The 26,403-nt window shown below is 39.7% G+C and overlaps 1 protein-coding gene across 1 annotated transcript; it reads right to left on the reverse strand.

Annotated features, from left to right (window-relative positions):
• Positions 1-767: 767 nt before the first annotated feature.
• On the reverse strand, positions 768-26,403 carry CTR9 (CTR9 homolog, Paf1/RNA polymerase II complex component). The gene is made up of 25 exons (XM_061440796.1): positions 25,564-26,403; positions 24,135-24,233; positions 22,063-22,302; positions 21,423-21,540; positions 20,436-20,525; positions 19,322-19,470; positions 18,132-18,239; positions 14,719-14,826; positions 14,376-14,612; positions 14,070-14,159; positions 13,836-13,964; positions 13,542-13,725; positions 11,988-12,076; positions 10,951-11,136; positions 10,783-10,870; positions 10,496-10,644; positions 8,853-8,969; positions 8,568-8,713; positions 7,011-7,082; positions 6,350-6,485; positions 6,051-6,197; positions 5,535-5,692; positions 4,426-4,522; positions 4,104-4,216; positions 768-1,833 (listed from the first exon to the last, which is right to left on the reverse strand). The coding sequence occupies exons 1-25, from the start codon at positions 25,606-25,608 to the stop codon at positions 1,407-1,409; spliced, it is 3,522 nt and encodes a 1,173-aa protein (XP_061296780.1). The 5' UTR covers positions 25,609-26,403; the 3' UTR covers positions 768-1,406.

A 26,403-nucleotide genomic window follows, 5' to 3' on the forward strand; every position in this document is an offset into this window, starting at 1 on the left:
AAAATGATTCATGTATATGAATATATGAATATGTATATAATTTTTTAGATTCTTTTCCACTGTAGTTACTACAAGATCTCAAATATAGTTCCCCATGCTATACAGCAAATCCTGGTTATATAGTAATGTGTATCTCTCTTAAATCTCATACTCCTAATTTATCCCTCCTCTCCTTTCCCCTTTGGTAACTGTTTTTTACGTCTATCAGTGTGTTTGTTTTGTAAACAAATTCCTATTACTTTTTAGATCCCACCTATAAGTGATAGTGTATATTTGTCTTTCTCTGATTTATTTCACTTAGTATGATAATCTCTAGGTCTGTCAACATTGCAGCAAGTGGCAATATTTTATTTTTTATGGCTGAGTAGTATTCCATTATATATGCATTATACATACATCTTCTTTATTCATTCATCTGTTGATGGACACTCAGGTTGCTTCCATGTCTTGGCTTCCATAGTTTGTTTTTAATTTTTTGGCTGGGCCACACTACATGTGGGACCTTAGTTCCCCAACCAGACACTGAACCCACCCCTACTACATGAGAAGCCCAGAGACTTAACCAGTGGCCTGCCAAGAAAGTCCCTGTAAATAGCTTCTTGCATCTTTAAAAACACTCCAGAAATCTACAAAGAATTACAAAACTTTTGAGTAAACAGCCTTGTTTAATTCAGGTTCTTCCAAATATTTGCAGTTTACTGATACTAAATTTTCATATACAAATGTACTGCTCCCCCCCTCCCCAAATGACACAAAGTTTACACATAAAAATTGGTAAAAGAATTTTATTATGTGGCTTAGGTAGGTCTTTGCATTCTACTAACAGAAAAGCATTTTTCCACATCTTAGTCAACCTAACGATATATTTGTGGTTTTATCTACATGGCTGCAGTATTACCCTATCGAAGAAACCTTCATTTGTACTTTGGTGCAATTATACAGTAGATACCTCTTTCTCCAGAAAATAAAAATATTCTTGATCTAAGCTTGAAATGGAAAAAGACAATAACACCAAGTTTCTCACACCACTTGGTAAAAGACTGTAATAGAAATCCAAACAGTGTACTGCTTACCATACAAAGATGACACGTGTGCCACTGTTGTAGGCACTCAAAACTCTGTAGGAATGCTTCAGCACGTGGGTTTATTTTTCTGGGGTTTTCACATGTAATAGGTGGAATTGTACCATAATGAAGAATAGTCACCTTTTGCTCAAGAGACTCAAATATTAGACTCTAACACGGGAAATATCTCTTGCGGTCATAGTAATGTACGAATGGATAGGGAAAAAAATTGCCTTAGCAAAAATTTCACCACTGACCAAACACCTGAAATGTTTTTATCACAGCTTTCATATGTAAAAAAAAAGTTTCCTGCAGAGATGAAGCATATTCATGAAATAAAGCCTAGTCGCTATCATCTGAACCACGTTCTGAGCCCCTATCCGAGGCCTCGTTGTTGGATCCCTCGGGTTCAGATTCATTTCCGGAACCTGGGCCGGAGCCCTCATTGTCAGATGCTCTTTCGGAGTCGTGGTCCGACTCAGCACTCGGGGACGCGGGCCGGGAGTCCATCTCAGAGCCTGCGGAGCGGCTCCGCCCAGACTGCAGGGATTCGTTGTCCGACTGTTCGGAGCCTGAAGGCCTGCGCTTCCTGGCCGGCTGGTCGCTGTCCGAATCCTCATCGGAGTGGGATCTCCGGGACCGCCGGGGGCTGCCGGCCTCGCTGCCGGACTTGTTCTGGTTCTCGTCAGAGTCGCTCTCCGAGGAGGCACCCTTCTTCCGCCGCTCGCCCTCATCCGAGTCGCTGTTGCTGTGGCTGTTGCGGGGATGCCTGGCAAAGAGAAATGCTTGTTACAGGCCAGGTCTCCGGACGACAACACCTGACAATCGGGGGTTGCCCTTTTAAAAGAGAAGGGCAGAATATTCTGGACCTGATCGGTGTTTTTACTGTTAATATTTCTTTGGTGTACGTTTTTGCAAATGAGATGTTGTTCATAATAAAAAGGGGAGTACGTAGGCAAAAAGAATAAGGCACATTAGCTCTAAGACAGAATAAAAACAGTGAAGGATGACTCTCACTGGTCATACCAGGCACCTTTCATCAGAATGAAGCATTTCTCAATTTCACCTGTAAAATTATGTAAGGAAGGAATACATTTATCTTTATAAGCAAATCCATAGCAGCAGAGGTAAAACCTAGGACCTGACTTGGCTGCAGAGACTCTGGACATGAACCCTCTCCCAAGGGTTGGCCGAGTGGGGCTCCCCTGTCCCATCTGTGTAGGAGTCAGCCAAGGAGCCAAGTCACCATTCCTATTCTGGGATTTGCTTCTGCTCTGATGCCCTCTGACAGGACTAGACTTACTCTGCATAGGAAGCTGTGCTAAGGGGGTTCTGCTGCTTGCTTGTTTACTTTTGCCCAAGTTTCTCCTCTACATATCAGATGTTAAAGGAAAGGGACTAATGCTCGGGATGGTGGTGGCAAGGTAATCTTGGCTTCCTACAGGAACAAACGTTCCCTTAACCACTGTGACAGCTGCTACCTCCCCCCAATCCCCCACTGCACTGCGCTCACCAGGAGGGACATGCTTCTCCTCTGGCATATTCCTTGGTTTGGGTTTCCATGACAAATATACCAAGAAAGGAATATTAAATCCTACAGGGTCAGTCTAAGAAGGGTGATGGAGGTGAAACAGACTACTCTCCCCAGCAATGAAAACATCCCTGCAGACTGAAGAGAGGCTCTTTGTGCTTACATCTGAAAGAAATCTAGACACATATCATGTAACTCAGGTCACTCTGAAAGGATGTGAAGTGTGGAGAAGAGGATGCTGGATATTCCTTCTGTATATACACCAAGTACCAGTGGGCCCCTTGAATCTAATTCACTCCGTTCCATCTGGCTAAAGAAGGAAACACTTCCTGAGGGTTTAACCATCATGCCTCTAATCAATGGACTAGGATAACATTGTGGGCAAGGACCAGTGGAAAAGCAATCCAAATCTGTGTCAACCACTGTCTTCAGAGAAAATGGGAACCAAACATCTTCACAGATGCTTTACCATACCAGGCTAGCCACCCCACCCCCAGCCGCAGACCCCTAGCCCCTTCAACATGCTAACCTCTCACTGCTGCTTCACCTCTAACCCACCAGGACTCCCTCTCTTGCTTTTATTTTAAAAACTTTTATTATTTATTGGTTTGGTTTTTTTTTTAGAAGTACAGGTGATTAGGACTCTTTATTCTTCTAAAAGACTTAAACAGCCTTTTACAAAACTTATCTCAGTAATTACCCTCACTACTTCAACTCCAGATTCATTGCTTGCTTGTCCCTGGCAAGCAATAAATGGAAAATATAAGTGATAACACTTTCCCCAGTATACTGTAGTTTTGGTTTATCTGTCATTCTCTACTGTTTCTAAAGCACAAATTCCTTTGGGCGGGGTCAATGTCTTTTTCCTCTGCATCTCCAGCACTTAGCACTCACTTCATAACATGGATGTTCAAATATCTGTTGGATGAATGAATGAAATGATGGCCATCAGTGAAATGATGGCTATCAGTGAAATGGCCATCAGAAGAACAAGGCGTAGTACGGTATTAAGAGTTCTAGTCTAGGAATCCAAATGTGGAGCTTCAGGGGCAAGTTCAGGACAAGTACAACAGAATACTGTTTGACCAAGTGGGCTGTAAGCTAAAGGAGTGCAGGATAAGCCCTCCACAGGCAGGTAGTGCTAAGTCATCCCTGCCTGACAAAGGACGGAATGGTCAAGAAAGTGCCTTTCTTCCTGTGACCAAGATCCAGCTACTCCTACTACTTTAAGCCAGTCAATGGCAGTGTAGCCAAATGATACATTTTGTGTAGGAGGATGTCATATAGAAAATTTCAACTAATATCCATGAAGAAAGAAGGTTTCAAAATAGGTTTCCTCCTGTAAGGGACAAATATTTGGTAGACAAAATGACAAGATCAGAATAAGGTGTGTGATAAGGTGTCTTCCAGTTCTAAGATTCTAAGAAACTACAGAGATGACATTCTGTCACAGTGACCACTCTCGGTTATCTTTCATTAGGAGAACACACCAAGCAAAAAATTCCTACCCTTCATCAGCAATTTTCAGTTTATCTTCATCAGACGAATCATCACTTGATGATATTATGGCTTTGGATTTTATTTTTCCCTTCATTGAAGGAGGCAGACGTTCTGGCTTGGGCTAAAGAAAGAACACACATAATAGATTAGTGAGGACTCTTCCGTTAGGATGTCATGTTAAATTGGGTTTGCACTGCAATGATACAATCAAACGGCAACCAACAAACTTCAAAAACAAGCGTCTGTGCTTGAAGACACTGCAGGAGAAGGATGTATCTAGCAGACATCTTTTATGCCTACCAGGGACAGAAAAACGTGTTGGACACTTACAGCCTTCTTCTTCTCTGCTCTTGGTGGACGGCGCTTTTTCGGTTTGGGGCCATTTTCTGTTTCATCATCATCAGATCCTTCATCTCCCTTCGGAGGTCTATAGTGAACACCAAAAGAACGTGTGTCAAGATTCACTCATATGCCTATAAAGCCCAAGACTTCTTCGCCATTCAAATAGTACGAGTCATTCTCAACGCCCTCCTTACGGATGCTGACTGCAACCAGACTGTGGGGCCACAACGTGCAGCTGCTGCACAAGGCTCAGCAGTCTGCCACACAGATAAATCATGGATTTATGCAGTCTGCTGACCACATGAGTCACTGCTGAGCCCTCTTAATGAATGTAAGATAAGCTCAGATCTTGCCCTGGGTGAGTGACAGAGGATGTGAGAAAAGATCCAGGCTCCAGACTCAGCATCCTCCCCCTCCTCTTCCTTCCTTCCCAACTACTCATCCTAGGTCTGCTAATATTCAGCCACAGCTTCAATTCCACAGGTCAGTGTGTCTGATTGAATCCCACAAGCAGAGTCAGCCTCGGTTTGGGAAGAACAGGCCTAGGTAATCCTGGAGGTTCCTGGACAGGGAAGCACCGTGAGAGGAGTGGGAGAGTTCAAGGGCCCCTCCAGGTAAGAGGGGACAAGGCACCACTTGTCCTCACAGTGGATGGCATGGGAGGATGAAAAGCCCTTCTTTCAGCTAAATTCACATTTTACACATCCTGTAAAACTTGAATTGAGCCATGACTCTCACCATTTTACAGAGAGAAACTGAGGTTTGGGGCTTTTGTAAGGTTATTAAGATAGACAGTTGGCACCGACCCACTAACTCTTCTCATTCTAAATTGCATAGGTTTTCCAATTAAGTGTTGCAATTTTATAGACATAAGAAAGGCAATTATGACTGACTCATAGCTCTCAGAAGGAAATTTGTAGTGTTTGGTAATTGGGGTCCATTTTAGGATTAAAGCAGGAAGCAGGAGCATGAAAGGTTTCTGTCTGGGTGCATCAAGAGATTACCAGGTGTTCCCAAATTCTAGCCCTAAGATTCAGAAGGTGAGAGGCGTTCCCCACTTTCATGAGGTGATTGAAAAGGTTTTCCCATGATGCTACCTTCTCCTCTTCTTCTTCTTTCTCTCGCCGCCCTCCTCTTCCTCGCCTTCCTGCTCACTACCACTGCCCTTCTTTCGCTTCTTCTTTTTGGAGACAGGCAGGTCCTCATCGGTGTCATCATTGACAAATTCATCGAACTCTCCTCCTTTCTTGGAACGCTGAAATCCAAAGAAGACCACAGTCAGTGCTTTCCTGGCTGGTAGAATATGGCTGTATGAAATAGGCCTCATGCCACCAGCCCTCCGAGTCACACTGAAGAGGTGCATGGTGAGGCCCATACTTTAAAACTGCTAATTGGGATGAATGTTTCTCATAGCAAAGACCATCAACTGCAAGGTTGCTACAAGATAAACTATACTAAAACTAACACTGAAGTGCATTTCTAAAGACTAGATACCATTTAAAGCATTCTCTGCGTTGAAGACTATCCTTTAGCAAAGGAGGAAGCCAAAGCATGACTAAATATTGAGTGCATTTAGTCAGTTAACTTCATTTCCAGCTGGAGTCACATCTTACCCGTCCACCACCACCACCTCTTTTCTTTTCTTTTGTTGCTTCAGTCTCTCCAGTAAACATAAGAATATTTTTGGTCTTTTCTACATACTGGGCCCGCTGTTCCAAAAGTTTCTTTTGCTCTTCTTTTTCTCTGAGACGTTTCTCTTCCTATGAGGAAAAAGGGTAGGGGAAAATCTCATCAAAATGTTCTTATGACCATAAAATCATGGCTATCATCAAAAGAACTTTTGATGAACTAACATACAAAGTGTATGTATGCCCACCTTTAATTCTAGTATCACCACAAACACAAGAAATACCTGTTCTTTGAGAAGTTTCTGCCTTAGCAGTTCTTTCTCTTGTTCTTGTTTGGCCCGCAACTCCCTTTCTTCTTCGTCTTGTTTGCGTGCCCGAGCCACGTGGTATTGCGCCTGGCTCAGTAAGTCAGAGCATTGCCTAGAACGTTCCCAATTTCGAGAAATATGAATGTAGCTAGTATACTTTTTATTTAAAAACTCAGAGCATTTACATTATTTACACATATTTAAAAGTTTGAAGCAGGATCATAGAAGTCTTAATTAGCAAAATTAACTTAATTTCTCATAAGCCAATACTGTCAACTATTTTAAGTTTCCAAATCATAACTGTCTTCCCAAAGCACAGCTAAAAAGATTCCCAACAATATCTTCACATGTAACTCAGCATTGGGAATTGTGTCTTGATTCTGACTACATAACTGATGTTAGTGAAATCAGAAAAGTCTTTTCCCATATAATTTTAGGACTTAAACTAAATTAACTTTGGCATATTCCCCGAAAGAACCCTCAAGAAAAAGCCTTAGCCCAGGGTGGAACATCCCAGAGAGGAGTGTGAAAGACTGATGCCTAGAAGGTCAGAATCCCTCACTGCTGTGTCACTCTCCCAGCCCATATGGATATCACTACCTCACCCAAAGTCACCCTCCATAAACAGTAACATTACCTGGCTTCTGTAGCAGCGAGGGCCAAATCAAATCTCATTTTATCTCCCACTTTACTCAAGTAACTGAAATATCTAAATGGAATGAGAAAATAAAATACGTAAAAAAAAAATTAATGGAACAGACCCTTTAGATTAAAAACAGATTAAAAATCTGTTTTCAAAAAAAGTTTCAGAGAAGGCTTACATACTGACTGAAATTAATGAACACTTAATACTTAAATGTATTCACAAAGGGCTGTCATCTCAATAGGAAAAACACATATACAACTCACTTAAAAAGAACTCTCAACAACATACCACGCAATACCAGCAAGTTCATGAAGATAAAGTTATATTTAACATTATCAGTAAATTCACAAACAACCAAAAATCAATTCCAGCAACTAATATTTACTAAACACCAAGTTTACTAAATATGTCAGCATGGAGGTTAGGAGGCTTAAGCCATGAAAGCACATATAATTTATTAGCCAAGGCAAGAAATACTTAAAACAAGAACTCAAATAAGATTGGATAAAACCTGAAGAGATGTAAGATTTTAACTTTAACATACACTGAGTTACCAACTAAATACTATAAAGTTACATAAATTGCTGCTAAGTCGCTTCAGTCATGTCGGACTCTGTGCGACCCCATAGACGGCAGCCCACCAGGCTTCCCCGTCCCTGGGATTCTCCAGGCAAGAACACTGGAGTGGGTTGCCATTTCCTTCTCCAATGCATGAAAGTGAAAAGTCAAAGGGAAGTCGCTCAGTCATGTCCGACTCTTTGGGACCCCATGGACTGCAGCCTACCAGGCTCCTCTGTCCATGGGATTTGCCAGGCAAGAGTACTGGAGTGGGGTGTCACTGCCTTCTCCCCATACATAAATTGAGTTGAGCCAAATAAACTTATTCAGTTATTTAAGAGGAAAGGCCTTAATCTTAGCTCAAGGAAAACTCGTACCTCAAAGAAGACACTGGTATAACAGGTAAAAACAACATACTGCTACTGCTGCTAAGTCGCTTCAGTCATGTCGGACTCTGTGCGACCCCATAGACGGCAGCCCACCAGGCTCCCCCGTCCCTGGGATTCTCCAGGCAAGAACACTGGAGTGGGCTGCCATTTCCTTCACCAATGCATGAAAGTGAAAAGTTAAAGTGAAATCGCTCAGTCGTGTCCGACTCTTAGTGACCCCATGGACTGCAGCCTACCAGGGTCCTCCATCAATGGGATTTTCCAGGCAAGAGTACTGGAGTGGGGTGTCACTGCCTTCTCCAAAACAACATAAGTGGAGTCTAAAAGTTTCTAGTGTGTAAAATGCTGGGTCATATTACTCTCAGATTAATAAAAAATCTAGGGCAAGCCTGTAAAGCTAGCCAGTTATAGGGGTCGAACTATAGGATCCAATTCTAGCAGGATCCTGGCTATGGTTTGAAGTCACCTAGTGGCAGCTGTCTGCTTTGGTTTAAAAGTTGCCAGAATGATTCTACTAGAGAATGATTCTCCTTTGAGACATATGGGTTTAAAGAAACAAACAATTTCAAAGGTTGTTTGGAAAACAGGTACAAAATCTTACCTGTGTGCAAGCTCCAGTTCCTTCACAGCATTAAGTACTTCCTTCAGATTACTCTTTTCATCTTTCAGGACAGAGGTAGCTAATCTTTGTAGGACCAAGGCCACATTAAACATAAGAACTGTATCACTGGGTGCCACGTGTCTAGCCTATAAATAAAAACAAAGCAAATTTTTCATATGTTATAAAGACATGAAAAGAATTTTAGTTAGAGTATTAGGCATGTAAGCATGTGTAAAACAGAGTAAAAAATACAAACCAGCACAGAACTGAGTTCTCTTTTTTTACCTTCAGCAGGGTTTGTTTGCATTCCTGTAACTTGCCACATTTGAAGAGGGCCCGGGCCAAATATAGCACAACTTCTGTGTTCTGGTGCTTATAAAACTTTCTGAGGCAGTTTTCATACTACAAAAAGAGAAAAAGTTAATTAAAGCACAACAACAATTATATACTATTATTTTATAAGAAAATTTCAAGCGATTTTAAAGCTATATGAAAAGCTTTAAATTAGCTTTAAACCATCTTCTGGATGGTTAATTTCAAAGACTAAATTGAGACTGATTCTTGACATTCACCAGCATACATTTTCACAACATAAAAACCTGATAAGAAAAATTACATACTCGAAATAGTCTTTCCATTTGAAATGTGGACCAACACTGACAGGTGAAACAGATGGAAGGTCTTTTTGTATCTTTAGCAATACAATCTAGACAAGACTTAATGATGATTTATCAGAAGTCATACACCTGGCTCCTATGGGGCTCTACCACCTTTCTTTAGGGCTGGTGGAACCTACTGGCAATCAATATGAGAAGCCTCACAGTTCTGGTTGTTAATCTCTTAGTAAAACTAATATAGCAATACTGGGGTATTAATTTTGCCACGAACAAGTCAGTTTCTGACCATGCAATGTCAGGAGTGTCGTAGGCAAGTTCTTCTCGGTGAAGACGGTTAGATGGTTTTTCCCTGATTATTCCTAGCAATTGATTTGCAGACCAAGAAGGCTGACCTCCAAAAATACAACCTCTGAGACTACCATATGCAATCAAGGTTCTGTAAGTCCTTGTGACAAGTTACCTTTCCAATAATACTACTACTACTCGTCCTTTTTAGAAAAAATGGTTAACTACTTCCCAGAGCCTGGACTGCTCATATCTTCTACCTTGGGTCAGAAACTTGTTTTTTTCTGGCCATAATAATTTCAATAAGAGCATTTTTCCTTTTTCACTAGGTATGCTAAAGATGCTCACTATGCTAAAGATGCTGGGCATGACTCTTTTACTTCAAGTAATCAACAAATATGAAAAGTATAACAAAAATCTCTAGCTATGAAAACTTATCCCCATGGAGGGAGTTTTTTCTTTTTAAATGTCTTTTAACCTTTCTGAAATGCAGTTCTCTCATCTGAGAAGGAAGAGGATAAAATGAGCAAATAATTGCTCAATCGTGCCCGACTCTTTGCAACCCCATGTACTATACAGGCCGTGGAATTCTCCAGGCCAGAATACTGGAGTGGGTAGCTGTTCCTTTCTCCAGGGGATCTTCCCAGCCCAGGGATCGAACCCAGGTCTCCTGCATTGCAGGAGGATTCTTTACCAGCTGAGCCACTAGGGAAGCCCAAATGAATAATAAATCCCACTATCTTCTGGCACTTACTGCTATGCTAGGCAAATTAGTGCCAAGTATTTTTCATTCTGGATCCACATAAAATTCTATGAGATTAAGGTTACACATATTTCTGTCTTATAGAGACACGCCCAAGACGTGCAATTAATGGTGGAGCCAGGACTCACATCTCTGTCTGGACATCAAAGACTGGTTTTAACCTTATAAAATTATAAACCTCTAAACAGACGAGGCCAGAATGGTTAAGAAAACTGCTCAACGATGACCACAAAATAAAAATATTTTGAAAAATAAAACATTACCATCTGAACAGCGCTGATATATTGCTTTTGTTCCACGTAGATGTGTGCTAGGTTCAGCCACACATCACTGATATCTGCTGTTGCTTCTCTTACTTGGGCAAATACATCACGAGCTTCACGGAAATATCCTTTGTGGGCCAAAACAGCTCCTAAAGTTATAAAAAGGTTCACAGAATTAGAACTTCCTATTTGTAGCCAGAAAAAAAACTAGAGAGAAAATCTGATCTATAAACATCCTTCCAAAAGCATTTATTTCACAATTATGGATATCCAAATCTTATAATTACCTATGCCATTAGCAGCGTATAGATTCTTTGCATCATTTCTGAGTACTTGTTTGTAGATAGCCAGAGCACGATCCTGATGACGCTTTTCCTATAAAAAGATTATTAAAAAAATTCAAATAAGAATCAAGTAAGAATCAACTTTGTTTTAAAGAAATGAAAAGAGATTACCTTTTCTCTATCTCGGGTGGGCTGATGCAAAGTCTGAAGCCAGACGTTGCCAAGGGCCAGCATAGAATAAGTGTCACTCTGAGTAGCTGGTTGTTTTAATATCCTCTCAAATTTCTTCTGGCCTGGACCCCATTCTTGTTTTGCTAAATGAAGATTACCAATCAAAGACCAAGCATCTGGATGGTCCTAAAAACACATATAAAAAGAAGCAAGATCTGTAATTTGGATTCTTTCCACAATAGGTGATTCCTGGAGAGGTTTATAGGCTACGTTTACAACAGTGTTTTTCAAACTGAGAGCTGAGATGGATTAATGACTTGTAAAATCAATTTAGTGTTTAGTTATCAGCATAAGAAATGCAATAAAATGGAATACAGTAAAAATATCAATGTACTGTCTAGGACAATATGATTTTACAAATCATTATTAATTTATAAAACTTTGATCTCAAGTATAGGGATTACTAGTTAGAAAACCTGATCTCTTTGTTTGTATACACGTGTGTTTCCTAGGCTGTGACGTGAAATCTAATTCTCATTGTTGGCCACAATCCAAACATCTAGATGACTCTACACCCTTTGAAGTGAAGTGAAAATCTCTCAGTTCTATCTGACTCTGCAACCCCATGGGCTATACAGTCCGTGGAATTCTCCAGGCCAGAATACTGGAGTGGGTAGCTTTTCCCTTCTCCAGGGGATCTTCCCATCCCAGGAATTGAACACAGGTCTCCCTCATTGCAGGCGAATTCTTTACCAGCTGAGCCACAAGGGAAACCCAAGAATACTGGAGTGGGTAGCCTATCCCTTCTCCAGCGGATCTTCCCAACCTAGGAATCAAACCAGGATCTCCTGCATTGTAGGCTGATTCTTTACCAACTAAGCTCTCAGGGAAGCCCTTTAGTATCTTTAAAAAGTAAATGGGAAAAAAAAAGGGGAGGGACATGCCAACCTAGACAGCCATTAAAAGAAAAAACTGATTTACTGAAGGAAAATGGTGAAGTAATTCTTTTTTCAAACCCAAGAGTTATTATTACCAACCTGATTAATCTGAAGAGCTTCCTTAAACCAATCTGAAGCCTCATAAAAGTTTCCTTTATCTCTAGCCATTGCTCCTAGGCGCAGATAGCCTGAAAATGCACAAGTTTTTATGTTTAAAATATTAGCTATAAAGTAGGATCATGATTTTAAAGTTGTACTTTTAAAATAATTGCTTTCAATTAACACATCACAGGTGAAAAAATATCAAGCAGTGATATAGCTAATTAAATATCTAATAAGTTAAAGTGCAACTTCAATACCATCAAACCTTCCTGTTTGAAATCTCAGATTCTCCCTTCTACTCCATTCCTCAAGCTGGTACTCTGGATCAAGTCATTATCTCAAGCTAAGTCATTTTAAAAGCTTGTCATCGTTTTGTTTCCAGTTTCTCTCTGATATACAGCACTGTGCTTGGCATATCACACAACAGTGAAAACACAGACTACTAAGGGATTATTAGTTAGAAAACCTGACCTCTAACTGTGTCTCTTTACCTTAAGTAATTTTAAAAGTGAAAGTGTTAGTCACCCAGTCCTATCCAACTCTTTGTGACCCCATGGACTGTAGCTAGCCAGGCTCCTCTGTCCATGGGATTCTCCAGGCAAGAATACTGGGGTGGATTGCCTTTCTTTCTTCAGGGGATCTTCCCTACCTAGGGACTGAACCCAGGACTCCTGCATTGCAGGCATATTCTTTACCATCTGAGCCACTAGGGAGTGCCACACAAATGTCAAATTGTTATTTGTTCCAGAAAATGTCACTCTCTCAAGAAACCAACAATGGTTTATAATTGCCTATCAACTCAGTTCAGATTAAGCCTGGAATTCAACTAAAATCTTATTTATTTTAAATCACTTTTTTATTCATAATAGTATGACAGGGGTCAAGTTAGTAGCCCTTGATTTGACCAGAGTCAAAACATCATAGCTTTAGGTTCTTTTAAGGGAAGTACAGCATATAAATGATTTTTAGTTAGAAACTTTCCAAATTTCACACTGTTCAGGTTGCAAAAACTCAAGGTAGGACATTTTTAGGAATAATTATTTACAGGAAAGGCCCTGTCCTTTATAACTATTAAAAACACTGTAAATCAAAACAGAACCCACCATAAAGATAAACCCATAACCAAATACGTCAAGGAGTTGTTAAAAGCCTAGTAGAGGTAGCTGACCCACTGAAGATGGACTAGTCTATAAAATATGGTCCCACTGGTTTTCAGTTGTTTCCTTCTGTTTCCAGGATAAATTTAAGTGAAGCTGCATTTTTTTTTTAAGGCCACAAATTTGCTTTGAAGAAAAGGTATAACCTTTAGAACAGTTGTTTTGTTTTTTCAATAGTTTTTTTTTTTTTTGGCTGCACTGTGTGGCTTACAGGATCTTAGTTCCCAGAACAGGGAGTTAATTTCCAGTGGAAGCAAGAAATCCTAACCACTGGACCACCAGGAAATTCCCTAAAACTGTTTATTATTAGTTCCAAGAAAGATTTTCTCCAGGCTAAATTTTTGCTGCTGTTGTGAGCATTTAATACATAAAAAATAAAGTTTAAAATTCTTACAGTCAACATAATTAGGATGTTCCCGTAAGATGTTTTTATATAGTTTTTCAGCTTCATGGAATTCACACATCGCTTCATACAGCCTGGCTAAATTGTATGACGTTGTAACAGAAATGGCGTTATAATAATGTTCATCATGCTCGGCTTCTGCCTTTGCACGATCCAAAGATGCCAAAAAGTATTTCTAGGAGAAAGAAAAGAAAATTACATTGTGAAAAGACTTGGTTGACACATCTAAAAAAGCATGCACTGAACTTGATAGTTCAAAAGAAGGAACTAGTCCTTCGTTCCTACCTTTGCCTCACCCAGATTTCCAAGTCTGAAATGAAGGGCACCCACGTTATTCAGAATCTCTGGGGGGACATCAGCCTGCACTTTCTCCTGAAGGATGCGTGTTGCTGTTCCGTAGGCTGACAGGGCACCCTGTATTTTCATGGTGGACAGAATAAGGTGTAAGTGAAAAAGAGAGAAGCACTATACCAGGCTTACCAAAAACACATTAGGTAGATGAAAAATGTGATCAAATACCTGTATATCAGTCTGTTCTAAGATCTGTGCCAACTCAATCCAAGCTTCAACATCATCAGGATACTGTTCTGTGACCTTCTTCAAATGGCCCTGGGATAAAAAGAGATCATTAAGCTAAGGCATTCCAACTCTAGGCTATGAAAGTAAAATGTGGTAACTACTCTACCCTGTTTAATGTCAGTTGTTATTTCAACTGGAGCAAACTCAGCTATCAAAACCGAGTCCAATGTATTTCTATAAGCAATAACAAGAAATGAGCATCTAGGGATAGCTACCAGAAAATAACTAAGACTTTTAAAAGCGTACCTTGGCAATATCTCTTTTTTCTTGGTCTTCTGAAGCAGCATATAGAGAGCCAAGAATTTTCATAGTTTCATAATTATTAGGATAAGCTTTCAAAACTTTCTCGAAGCACTGAGATGCATTCTCTTTGTCACCTCGATAAATGTACATTTGTCCCAAACCAAAAAAAGGCAGCACAAAAGAGGATGAGGCAAACTGTGTAGCTTGATAGTAGTACTGGAAAGCTTGGTCATAATCTTCCTAAAAAATGAAAATAAAACAAGACCAATAATACATATAACAGTTTTTAAAAGACTTGGAAAACCATTAAAGAATTAAGATACTCCAGAGTGTAAAATTAACTTACCTGGACATGGAATGATCTAGCCAACTGATAGCAACTTTCTGCTTGCATGGCCTCCACTTCTGTATTATGGAATGCATGGAGAGCCAAGTGCTGGACTTTACTGTAATCCTGAACAAGGAAGACCCAAAAATCAATGGGTAAGCTCCAACAACTCTACTGGTCTCAGTCATAGGGTTCCTCAAATTTCACTTTAAAAATTTGTTAACTGAATTAACAATAACAGCACTGTACCCATATTTACAAATCACTCTCCTTATTCCCCTTGCTGATAAACTTAGGGAAGATTGGAACTAACATTTGTATAGTACTTAACATTTGCTCAGTATGTCTATTACTTCATTTAATCTCCACAATAATCCTTTGAAGCATCAGGCCTATTTTTGTGATGAGAAAACCCAAGAGAAGTTAAGTCCCTTATTAACAGTAATGGGAGCAATTACAATTTAATAAGAACTATTATATCCAAGGGTTTCTCTTGTGGCTCAAATGGTAATCTGCTTGCAGTGTGGGAGACCCAGGTTTGATCCCTGGGTTGGGAAGATCCCTCGGAGAAGGAAATGGCAATCCACTCCAGTATCCTTGCCTAGAGAATTCCATGGACAGAGGAGCCTGGTGAGATACAGTCTATAGGGTTGTAAAAAATCAGACACAACTAAGCGACTACACTTTCACTATATCCAAAGTACTCTGCTGCTGCTGCTAAGTCGCTTCAGTCGTGTCCGACTCTGTGAGACCCCATAGATGGCAGCCCACCAGGCTCTGCCGTCCCTGGGATTCTCCAGACAGGAACACCGGAGTGGGTTGCCAGTTCCTTCTCCAGTGCATGAAAGTGAAAAGTAAAAGTGAAGTCACTCAGTCGTGTCTGACTCTTCGCGACCCCATGGACTGAAGCGTACCAGGCTCCTCTGTCCATGGGATTTTCCAGGCAAGAGTACTGGAGTGGGTTGCCACTGCCTTCTCCAAAGTACTCTGCTAGGTATACTTATATTAGTTCTAAGCTTAATCAACCTTCCCTGCAAAGTATGTCATTATTACCATTTTATTGATGGGAAAAGAGAAACTTAAGTATTAAGTTTGTTATCCAAAGTGAAAAGCTAGAACTCAGTTTACTTTCTTCCCCACTCCAAGGATATGTTCTGCCACATGAAGGTAACAAGTACCAGTGCCTGGACCTGCATTCAACTCTATTTGAATGCTTGGGTCATGACCTTTCTACTAGATTTGACTTTCCTTTTGATTATTCTGCCAAGTGTCTCAGAGTTTATACATCAGGGGTAGAAACAATGTTTCAGTTTTAATAGGAAATGTGTTTTATTCATCTGACCAGAAATCTGGTCTGATGTAAAGTTTTTGACATTTTTAAAATATTATAAATAATAATGGGATTGCAGCTTTTAACACGGACTGTTTCCCATTAGGTAAGTATGTAATGTGGATATTACATTTAACAACCCTAACTACCACCCCTCAAATCCTATAAAGTAGGTATTATTACTGTTTTACAAGTGAAGCAATTAAGGTTTAGGGAAATCAGTATATTGGCCCAAAGCCAAAGAACTATATATAATGGTGATGCCAGAATCTGAACTAAGTGATTCAAACTCCACAGTTTTAATTACATGATACAGCCTTTAGCTAAATTTACATCTTGTTCACTGGAATGAGGGTTTGGAAATAGCCTGTGTACCTTCTAGAGTTGTTTTAATGACAAACTGAGACAACATATATAAACATGCCCTGTAAACCTTACAGACATATTCAGTGCAAGAGGACCTCATGACACCTGGCACAGCACTGATCATAGATCAGGTATTCAGTAACACTCAAATAGACTCCCTTGATTTACATATTTCACCTAGGTAATCTTTAAGGTTCTGAAATACGAATTGTGCTCAGTAGAAGCAAGTCTGTATCTTCAGCAGTGCAAGGGTGACTAGCATTGAAAATTAAAAATGCATTATTCTCATTTGGTTCAAGGAAGCTGTCCTAACATTTGTAAGCACTGACTACTAGATATGCACTCAAATATTTAGAATCATTAGTCCTCTGTTTTTTGTTGTTTTTTTCCCCAATAAAAACCAATCTAACTTGCTGCTAAGTCACTTCAGTCGTGTCCAACTCTGTGCGACCCCATAGACAGCAGCCCATCAAGCTCCCCCATCCCTGGGCTTCTCCAGGCAAGAACACTGGAGTGGGTTGCCATTTACTTCTCCAATGCATGAAAGTGAAAAGTGAAAGTGAAGTCGCTCAGTCGTGTCCGACTCTTTGCGACCTCATGGACTGCAGCCTACCAGGCTCCTCCATCCATGGGATTCTTCAGGCAAAAGTACTGGAGTGGGGTGCCATTGCCTTCTTGTGCTAATGTTTTATCTTAAAACAGTAACACTTCATTTACTTTTAAAATACATTTCCATCTTCTCCCTAAGTAGTTGCCTTTTAGTACTGTAATAGTTATAGCATAAAGTTTAATTAATAATTCACTATGAAAGGGGAGTATGCTTCTATAGCCAGGGAGAAGAAAGCACCATGTGTGCTGTGTGACCTCAGGGTATTAACTCTGCTTCCATGATTCATCCACAAAATTAAGAAAATATTACCTACCTCAGAGGATTGTTTTGAATATTACATAAATTCATGGCATGCACTTTTAACAGTACTTGGCATTTAGTAAGGATAGAATGCATACCAATAGCAACAATAACAGCAATATAGCATCTATTACTAATAAGGATCGATGTAGTTTTGTGAACTTTTACTTAAATTGCTATTTAATTAAAAGTTCTTGGTATAATTTAGTACCTAGTTGCAAAATGATTAAACTCATGCTTACCAACTATATAAAAACTTTTCTAGTATTTGAGACATCTAGAATGCCATTGTTCTACAGAATTAGTGGCAACTTTAAAAATGACATCATGATCAACATACAAAAATAAGCAAAAAACTAAGACGATTTCATAGAGCTGTGCCTCTCTTCTTTCAGCTACCTAGTGATCGTCTTCTAAAAACGTAACTCAAGAGCGTTTTCTTTCTTGGTGGTAAACACTTTTCTTAACCACTTAATCATTTCCTTTCATTTCTCTGCCACAGCAGGGTAGAGACCTTTATTTTTACATTTACATTTGTTCACATGTCTGGGTTTTCTATGAAACTCAACTCCTTGAGTGTGAAAACTGTCTTACTGAACTTCACACCTCCATCACAATATTGGGTATGGTATACAGGGTCAATAATTATTAAATGATTGAATGAACAAACAGACATACCTAGATACTAATACAAACTCTAACTTGAAAAAAACTCTCTTAATTAAAATTTCTTTTGAAGTTAAAAAGATAAAGTGTCAACTACAGTGCAGAAAAGCAAAGATAAGGATTTAACATTAAACAACTTTAATAAATGATTTCTCCTACCTTTTTAAAGAAAAAGTGATTTGCTAAGTGGTTTAATACCATAGGGTTGCTAGGATCAATTGTATAGGCTCTGGAAAGAAGCTGGACACCATTTTTGATGGAATCAGCCTAAAAGAAACACAGTGATGGCAGGGATGAGTGAAACATTACTTAAATAGCACTTTTTCAAAGTTTCCTTTCTAGTCTGAAGAAATAAGATTATACAAATCTAAGTTCAGATACCAAAATATCATTCTTTTTAACTTTCTCACCAGCAATAACAAGTTTCAAACTGTGATGGTGGGATTATAAATTGGCACAGCCACTAGGAAAACAGCATGAAGGTTTCTCAAAAAACTAAAAATAGAACCACCATACTACCCAACAATTCCACTCCTGGGTACACAGCTCAAAAACCAAAATATTAACTGGAAACACTACCTCAAAATACACGGCACCATTACTTATAATTGCCAGGATATATAACCTAAGTGTCCATCAACAGATGAATGGATAAAGATGTGATACACACACATATACATACAATGGAATACAACACAGCCATAAAAAAGAATAAAATTTTGCCATTTGTAACAACATGGATGGACTTGGAAGGCATTATGTTAAGTGAAATAAGTCACAGAACGAAAAATGCTGTATGAATCTAAAAAATACAACAAACTAGTGAATACAACAAAAAAGAAGCATACTCACAGATATAGAGAACAAACTACTGATTACCAGTTGGGGAGGGGAGGGACAATATAGGGGTTGGGAAGTGGGAGGCATAAACTATCAAGGTGTAAGAAAGGTTCAAGGATGTAATGTACAACATGAAGAATATAGCCAAGATTTTGTAATAACGCAAATGGAAAGTAATCTTTAAAAACTATAAAAATTAAAGGAAAAATAATAGAAATAAATTCAAATAGTGAGTTAAACTTTCAGAATTTAGCTTTCTTAACAGACTTAACTGCAGAAACACTGCCACTGGAAAGCATTTCCTGCCCTTTGAAATTGGTTGAATGTAATAAATATACCTGATATCACTGTCTTAAACAATTTACTGCTAATCCCCAAGGCAAATAATAGAAAAGACTCCATAAGATTGCATTTTTCAACACTTCTGTTGAGATATAATTCAATATATAATTTAATACTATTCACCTGACAAAACGGTCAGAAACTAAACAGTTTTTTTAATCACACACCTCTTTATTATTGAGTTCTAGAACAGCCAGTCCCACCAATGCTCCTACGCACTTGGAATTGAGTTCCAGGGCTCTGCTGAATGCCAGACGAGCTTTCTCCAGTTTGTTAAGTTTCACAAAGCAATGGCCCATTCCTAAACGAACTTCCGCTACAAAAATAAAATCAAGTTATTTAGTCTGTCAAACTAAGGCATTCTTGGGTTCAAATTTTTTTAAATGCTTAAACACTATTTATAAGTTGCAAAATCCCAGAATTAACCTCAATATAATCCCACTATAAAATTTTTGGGTATATCACAATCTTGGCTTCACTGGAGGTCAGAAAAATAATGTTATTTTTCTTATCTTCCAATATGCCTGGCTATACTGTACCTTCAAGATCTAATTTTTAAAGAGCAATTTTTTAAACAGAGAGCTTCATTATAGGCTTAAATAAAGTGACTGGCTACATGCACATCTACAGAACTAAGCTTATAAATGCTTCCCAATTTCAAAGCCATGCCAAAAGTCAACCATGTTCTTATCAAAGGCCAACCTCTCCAGTGCTCATTAGATGTTACCCCTTCTCATCTAAGGTCACTGCACCAGCAACCCTCCCCTTTTTCCTGCATCATCAAAATTTCCCTCTCAACTAGATCATTCTCATCCATACACACTCCTATCCTAAAAAATCCTCTCTTGATTCCATTTCTCTTTCCAGTGTCTCTTCATTCCTACTTTCCTTAGAAAGTCAAGCTCATTAGACTCTATACTTGCTGCCTCCAATTCCTTTCCTTCCCTTTTCTCTCTGGACTCCACTCCGATGAGTATCTCACCTCTACCATTCCAATAGAACTGCTTTTACCAAGGTTACTAATGATTTGTACGTTGCCAGATCCAATGAGCAACTTTCATTCCCTATTTTACTTGGCCTAACAGAATTTGACACAGTCTGACACCCTCTCCTTCTGGAAACACTTAACATTTAATTTCAAAATTTGCTAAATGAATGTGATTTTGCAAAGGAAAAAAGTATAGGGCAAATACTAAGAACTACTTCTGTTCAGCCTTTGAATCAAATATCAATATTTTAAGTTGGATCATATACAGCTTAGACTTGAAGTTTTTCTCTTACCTGGACAACCTGGGTTAGTCCGCAAGGCTTTCTTATAGTAAGCTAGAGCGCCTCTGTAATCCTTCTTGTTAAACGAAATGCAAGCTTTACCTGTAATGATTTTTAAAAATAAACATGCACTTATTAAAGAACTCAAGTGTTATATACTCTCCACTAACTCACCTAGATCGAATATATCTCCCAGTAAAAAACGGTCAAAAATAGTAAAAACGATTTCATATTTAAACTTGCTTTTCATAAGGATGTATTAATCTATGTCTATAAATAGAACAGTCCTATATTTATGTGAAATGTTATAAAACAAAAATTAGCTTAGAGCTGTCCAAATAGGTTGTTTACTGATTCTCTAGAAGTAGATTACAAATTATGCTTAACTGGTATATATTTTATTTCTGTAATTTCAACAGAAATGATGATCTACTGCAATAAGTTTTTTCATTTTTGTTTTTTTGGCCACACTGGGTGGCCCTGAACCCAGGTCCTTGGCCATGAAAGCATGAAGTCCCAACCAATGGACCACGAGGGAACTCCCTATAAGAGTTTCTTTGTTTTTTAAAATGTTATTTATTTTTAGCTGCACTGGGTCTTTGTTACTGCATGCAGGCTCTCTTCTAGTTGCAGTGAATGGGAGCTCCTTTATATGGTGCATGGGCTTCTCACTTGGGTGGAGTCTCTTGTTGTGGAGCACAGGCTCTAAAGCACTCGGGCTCAGTAGTTGAGGTACATGGGCTTAGTTGCTCCATGGCATGTGGAATCTTCCCGGACCAGGGATTGAACCCATGCTGCCTGCACTGGCAGGTGGATTCTTAACCACTGGACCACCAGGAAAGTCTCCTCCCCACCCCACAAGGGTTTTATTTTTACTAAGGTAAAGCTCTTCTACTTTGCTGCCCAGCGCAGTTACTAAGGAGCTATCAACAAAGAGATGTATTTTAGGCACATGCTGAAAAATAAAGATTCCTAAGATGGTTGCTGAAAATGACTTACCAAGCAGTGCTGGAATATTATTTGGAGACTGGTTGAGTACAAAATGAAACTGTGCATCAGCTTGATCCATTTTGTCACCTTCAAGAAGGCAGAAGCAGGCTCTTCCCAACAAATGGTTCTGAAAAAGTAACGTACCATTTTACACTTGACTCTACCCAGGACTAACCATGATAAGACAAATGTGTAATATGAAAATCAAAACCATACAGGAGAGCAGTCAAGCATCACACAAATTCCTCTATCACTATAGTGTGTTTAAACCATCAGTAATCACAAATTGAGAAATCTGAATTACAAATTGAGAAATTATCCCAAAATGCAAGCTGTCTGTGCCAGGAAAAATGACAAAAAGAAAAGTTCAAACTCCTTAAAATACATAAAATACATCTGAAATTCACCTGAGGATGTTAGAGTTACCAACTCAACATGTTTATAAATTTCTATGCTAAATCTGCCCATATTAATTCAACAGTATAAGAAATTTCTATTTTAATAAGGAACGCTTCTCCTTTTTTACTGTTCTTATCAACCATATTAAAAAAAGTTTTTTCAGAAACTCTGTTGCCTATTACACACATTTTGCTTTCATGTGGCAATTTTTTCCTCTTTCATAAATTCAAAGAAATCTGACTTAATTTACCTGATCATACATAATAATTTTATCTGCCATTGTATACAATAGGGTTGCCTGTGTAATAAGATCCTTCTTGTTGTCCTTATTCTTTTCCTTACGAGCCTGTTGAACATAATAGGCCGCCAATGTATCCAAGCAAGTCATCTGGTCTTTTTCATGGTCTCTGTAATCCAAATTGCCATCTATACGTGCTGCTTCCAACAACTTGACAAACTCTTCTGTTTTCCCTTGCTTGTAGTATTCCAGCTATAAGGCAAATAATTAAGTTAGAGTTATTGTATGTCCATACAAAACACTGTACACAAATGTTTACAGAGGTTTTATGTGTAATAGGGCCCAACTGGAAACAACCAAACTGTTGATGAAAAGGTGAATGGGCAATCCATGGTCTATCTGTACAATGGCTACTGCTCAGCAGTAAAAAGGAGCTACTGGATATATGCAACTACGTGAATACATCTCAAACTAATCTTCTGCGACAAAAAGCTGATCAGGGGTTGCCTGGGCACTATTTTGCTTTCATATGGCATTTTTTTCCACTTTCATAAATTCAAAGAAATCTGACTTAATTTACCTGATCATACATAATAATATTAATAAGTGCCTGGACACTATGGGAGGGTGGGGAAGGGAGAGTTGGGGGGAAAGTTTCAGGGGTGATGGATATATGTATTATTTTAAATATGATGATCATTTCACAGGTGTATGTATGTGCTAAAACTTCTCAAATGTCTGTGTTGTATTCAGTAGCTCAGTCATGTCTGCAGTTTACTACAGTGAATTATATCTAACCAAGTTGCTTAAAAAATTAAAATCACTACAAATGTTTCCATCTCCTTACTCAGTAATAATTAACTGATTTCAAAGTAAATCAGAGCCAAAGAGAGAAAGAAATAGTGAGAGGTATAAAGAATTCCAAACAAAAAACTTGGGTTCTAGTTCTAGATCCACCAAAAATTATCTATGACTTTGTGCCTGTTGAATAACTTCTGTGGATATTTGTTTCATTTGTTAATATTATAAGGAATATCCATCATTAGCCCCTTACTTTGGGCCACAAACAATGCCAGGAGTTTCATAGACATTATCTCTAATCTGTACAACCATCTTTTAATTCAGTGTTAACAACCCCCTATTTTAGATAAGGAAATAGGCTCAGAAGATATATCATTTGTTGAAGGTCACGGAATTAGTTAGCAGCTGAGTTGGAGTTTAAACAAAGGCCTTTCTAATCCCAAAGCCTACATTCTTTCTTGTTTTAACAACCTGTAGCCCACAATGATTCATAAATTTATCTTACTACAGGTGTCATGCTAACCCTGCAAGACTCCAATTTTCATTTAAGTGCTGTGAAAGGAGGCATTTGTACTAAAAAAAAAACTTAAGTTCCCTTCTGGTTTTAAAAAAATGAGTGACAAGCATTAATGGCCTGTTCTCCAAAGACTGAGAAAATTTAGCACTTAAGTCAGGAAGGCACTGCTTGTCACTGATAGTACCTCTCTGTAAATCCATGCCTAAGAAACTCAAGAGTTAGGCTTGAGCACTGGACACAAACCTAATTCCAGATCTATTTCTCTGACTATTCAAGATAACATTAGATGCCTTGTTTATATCCTTACATGAAAAGTGACCTGTGGCAAACTTGCTTAGGAATAATGATTAAAGTATTCACTGTATTTCACTACTATAATCATTTCCTATAATGTTCCCACAAAAAAGAAACATAATCATGCAGCTAGTACTGAGGAGGGTAGAGGGTGCTGGATTGTTTACATCGTGGCACCTTGTTTTTTCTCAGTTTATCCACAAATCATAAGCCAGTCCTCACTGAATAACCACTAAATAATCAAATGTTCAATACTGAGTACTATTTGGCTTAAGTGAATTTTGCTTTTACCAACATATTCTAATTTACCAGAGGCCAGCAGACCACTTAGGAAACTGGACTATAATATAATTAACTTCCACATACACGGTACTGTCATTCACCCAAGCTGGCTATTACTGTATCTGAAAACAGAAACCACATATTTTTTTCCAGTCGACATATAAAAAGTATTTGTTACACGAATACTCACCGCCAAAGCAATCCATATGTGCAGTTGTGTGTGTTCCTGTTTCAGAATACTAATAACTTCATCTCCCTCCGGTAACTGATCAAAATCAAGTTCAATGACCTAAAATACAAAATGTAGGTTTTAACTCTTATTTTTCTTTTTTTTTTTTGGCCATGCCACCACAGCATGTGGGATCTTATATCCCAACCAGGGACCGAACTTGTGCCCTCTGCAGTGGAAACATAGGGTCTTAACCACGGGGTGCCAGGGAAGTTCCTGTTTCTCTTTTTGAAATTCATGTGTCTCCTCGGACTGCTCTTTTCCCAGAGATTAATCAGGCTGGTTATACGTAGAATTTTTTTTTTTTTTTAATACATAGGATTTGTGTTCACTTTCTGTAAGGCTAAAACAAGTATATGTTAAGAAATGTTTAAGGAGCATATGCCAAATACATTATATGGAATAGTAAAGTAAAAGCATAGCAAAAAAAATCCTGCTAGCTGTCTTCAAATCCCTAGAATTATAAAAAGCTTTGAAAAAAATGAAACGGAACTCTGCTTAATGCATAATGCAGGTAAACTGTAGATAAGCACCCCAGACACTCTGATGTCATTGGTCTGACAAGAAGCACAATCCTAGAAGCAAGGCAACCGTGAGTTGCCACTTCACACATTCTTCATGGAGGCAGCATTTGTGTCATACACATTCCTGACTGTGGCACAAAAATAACAGTAGAAAAATTTTCTAGAATTAGATCGTGGTGGTGGTTACACTGCTTTGTGACTATTACTAAAACCACTGTATTTTATGGTAAGTGAAACACATCTCAATATTGTACCTCAATCAAACAAACAAATAAGAATATGAGATAGCCAATAAGACAACAGCAATTCTGAGAGCTTTACTCAGACAAGCTATTGGCCATCCATAAAAGAGGAGACAAGGGAGAGGGGGGCAATTCTATCAGCACACAGCAGCGGCTTGGGGTCTCTATTTCGCTGAAAGAGCCTTGTGCAGCGACACTCGAGTTTCTAAGGGAGGAAGGGCGACATCCTACATATTCCCGGGGAGAGATACTTAGTTTGAGCAGCAGAGAGAACACAGTGACATCAGTGTCCACCTCTGTGGTCTGTGAGGTGCCTAACATTTGATCAAGCACACTCACACTCCCGCGCCTCTGAACTAGGAAGAGCAGAGTACTGTCAAATACGAGCAGATTGGGGGGGAACTTTCAAGAACTCCTTCTCGGGGTGGCCTCAAGGTTTCGGGGACCTGATGCTCCCAGCCTGGGAGGGTGCCGGGGCTGGGGAAGGAAGTGGTCGGAGCTTCGGTAGGGGAGTTCGATCTGGGAGAGACAGTGCTCTTACTTCGGAAGCGAAGTCGGGAGAAAGGGGGAGGGGGAGATCGTCCAAGTTCACGGCCCCCACCCTCCTCCATGCTCGACACTTACCTCGTCAGTGTCCCGAAGAGGAATCTCAATAGAGCCCCGCGACATGGTGAAATCAGAAGGAGAGCGGGCGTCGGGCCCCGCCTGTCCACAGCCGGTACTCCTGGCTTACAGCTCGTCCGGAGACGAGCGGCGGCTCGGGCTCCAGTTGTGACTGCAGCCCCGCAGCGCCGCCGGAGCTTCGGCTTCTCCTTCCCGTCAGCCGCTCAAACAACGAACAGCAGACGGCGACCGGCGACTTCCGGCAGCCCCGCCCCCTGCCCCGGAAACTCTCCCCGCGGGAGGGCCTGTCCGTTGGGAACGCTCCTCCTGTGGTTTAGGTTCCCCGATTTTAAAGGCGGGTTCGGAAGATTCGTAGCCCCACCTCGCCGAGGGCCTGAGGCTATTGAACCTGAAGCCGCCCAGGAGCGGGGATAAATAGGTGGAGTGTGTATCCGCCCCGCCCACCTTGGGGGCGAATGAGGCTCGGATTCGGGGCCTGGCCGCTAACTGACGTGTGTGAAGTGAAGTGAAGTGAAAAGTCGCTCCGTAGTGTCCGACTCTGCCAGGCTTCTCTGTTCATGGGATTCGCCAGGCAAGAATACTGGAGTGGGTTGCCATTTCCTTCTCCAGGGGATCTTCCTGACCCAGGGATCGAACCCAAGTCTCTTGCATTGCAGGCAGACTCTTTACTGACTGAGCTACAAGGGAAGCCCTTGTCGCCCGTGACTGGCATGGGAATTCTGGCCAATTATAGCCATCCTTTCCTGAGCCCGATTCCGCCCCCGAGCCCCGGATTTATCCTCTTCCAGGTTGGCCTGGCCAGTCTCATTTTCTACTGTAGATTACCATGAATGAGACAGT

The sequence above is a fragment of the Bos javanicus genome, chromosome 15 (assembly GCF_032452875.1).
Source record: "Bos javanicus breed banteng chromosome 15, ARS-OSU_banteng_1.0, whole genome shotgun sequence".
NCBI classification, from domain to species: Eukaryota; Metazoa; Chordata; class Mammalia; order Artiodactyla; family Bovidae; genus Bos; species Bos javanicus.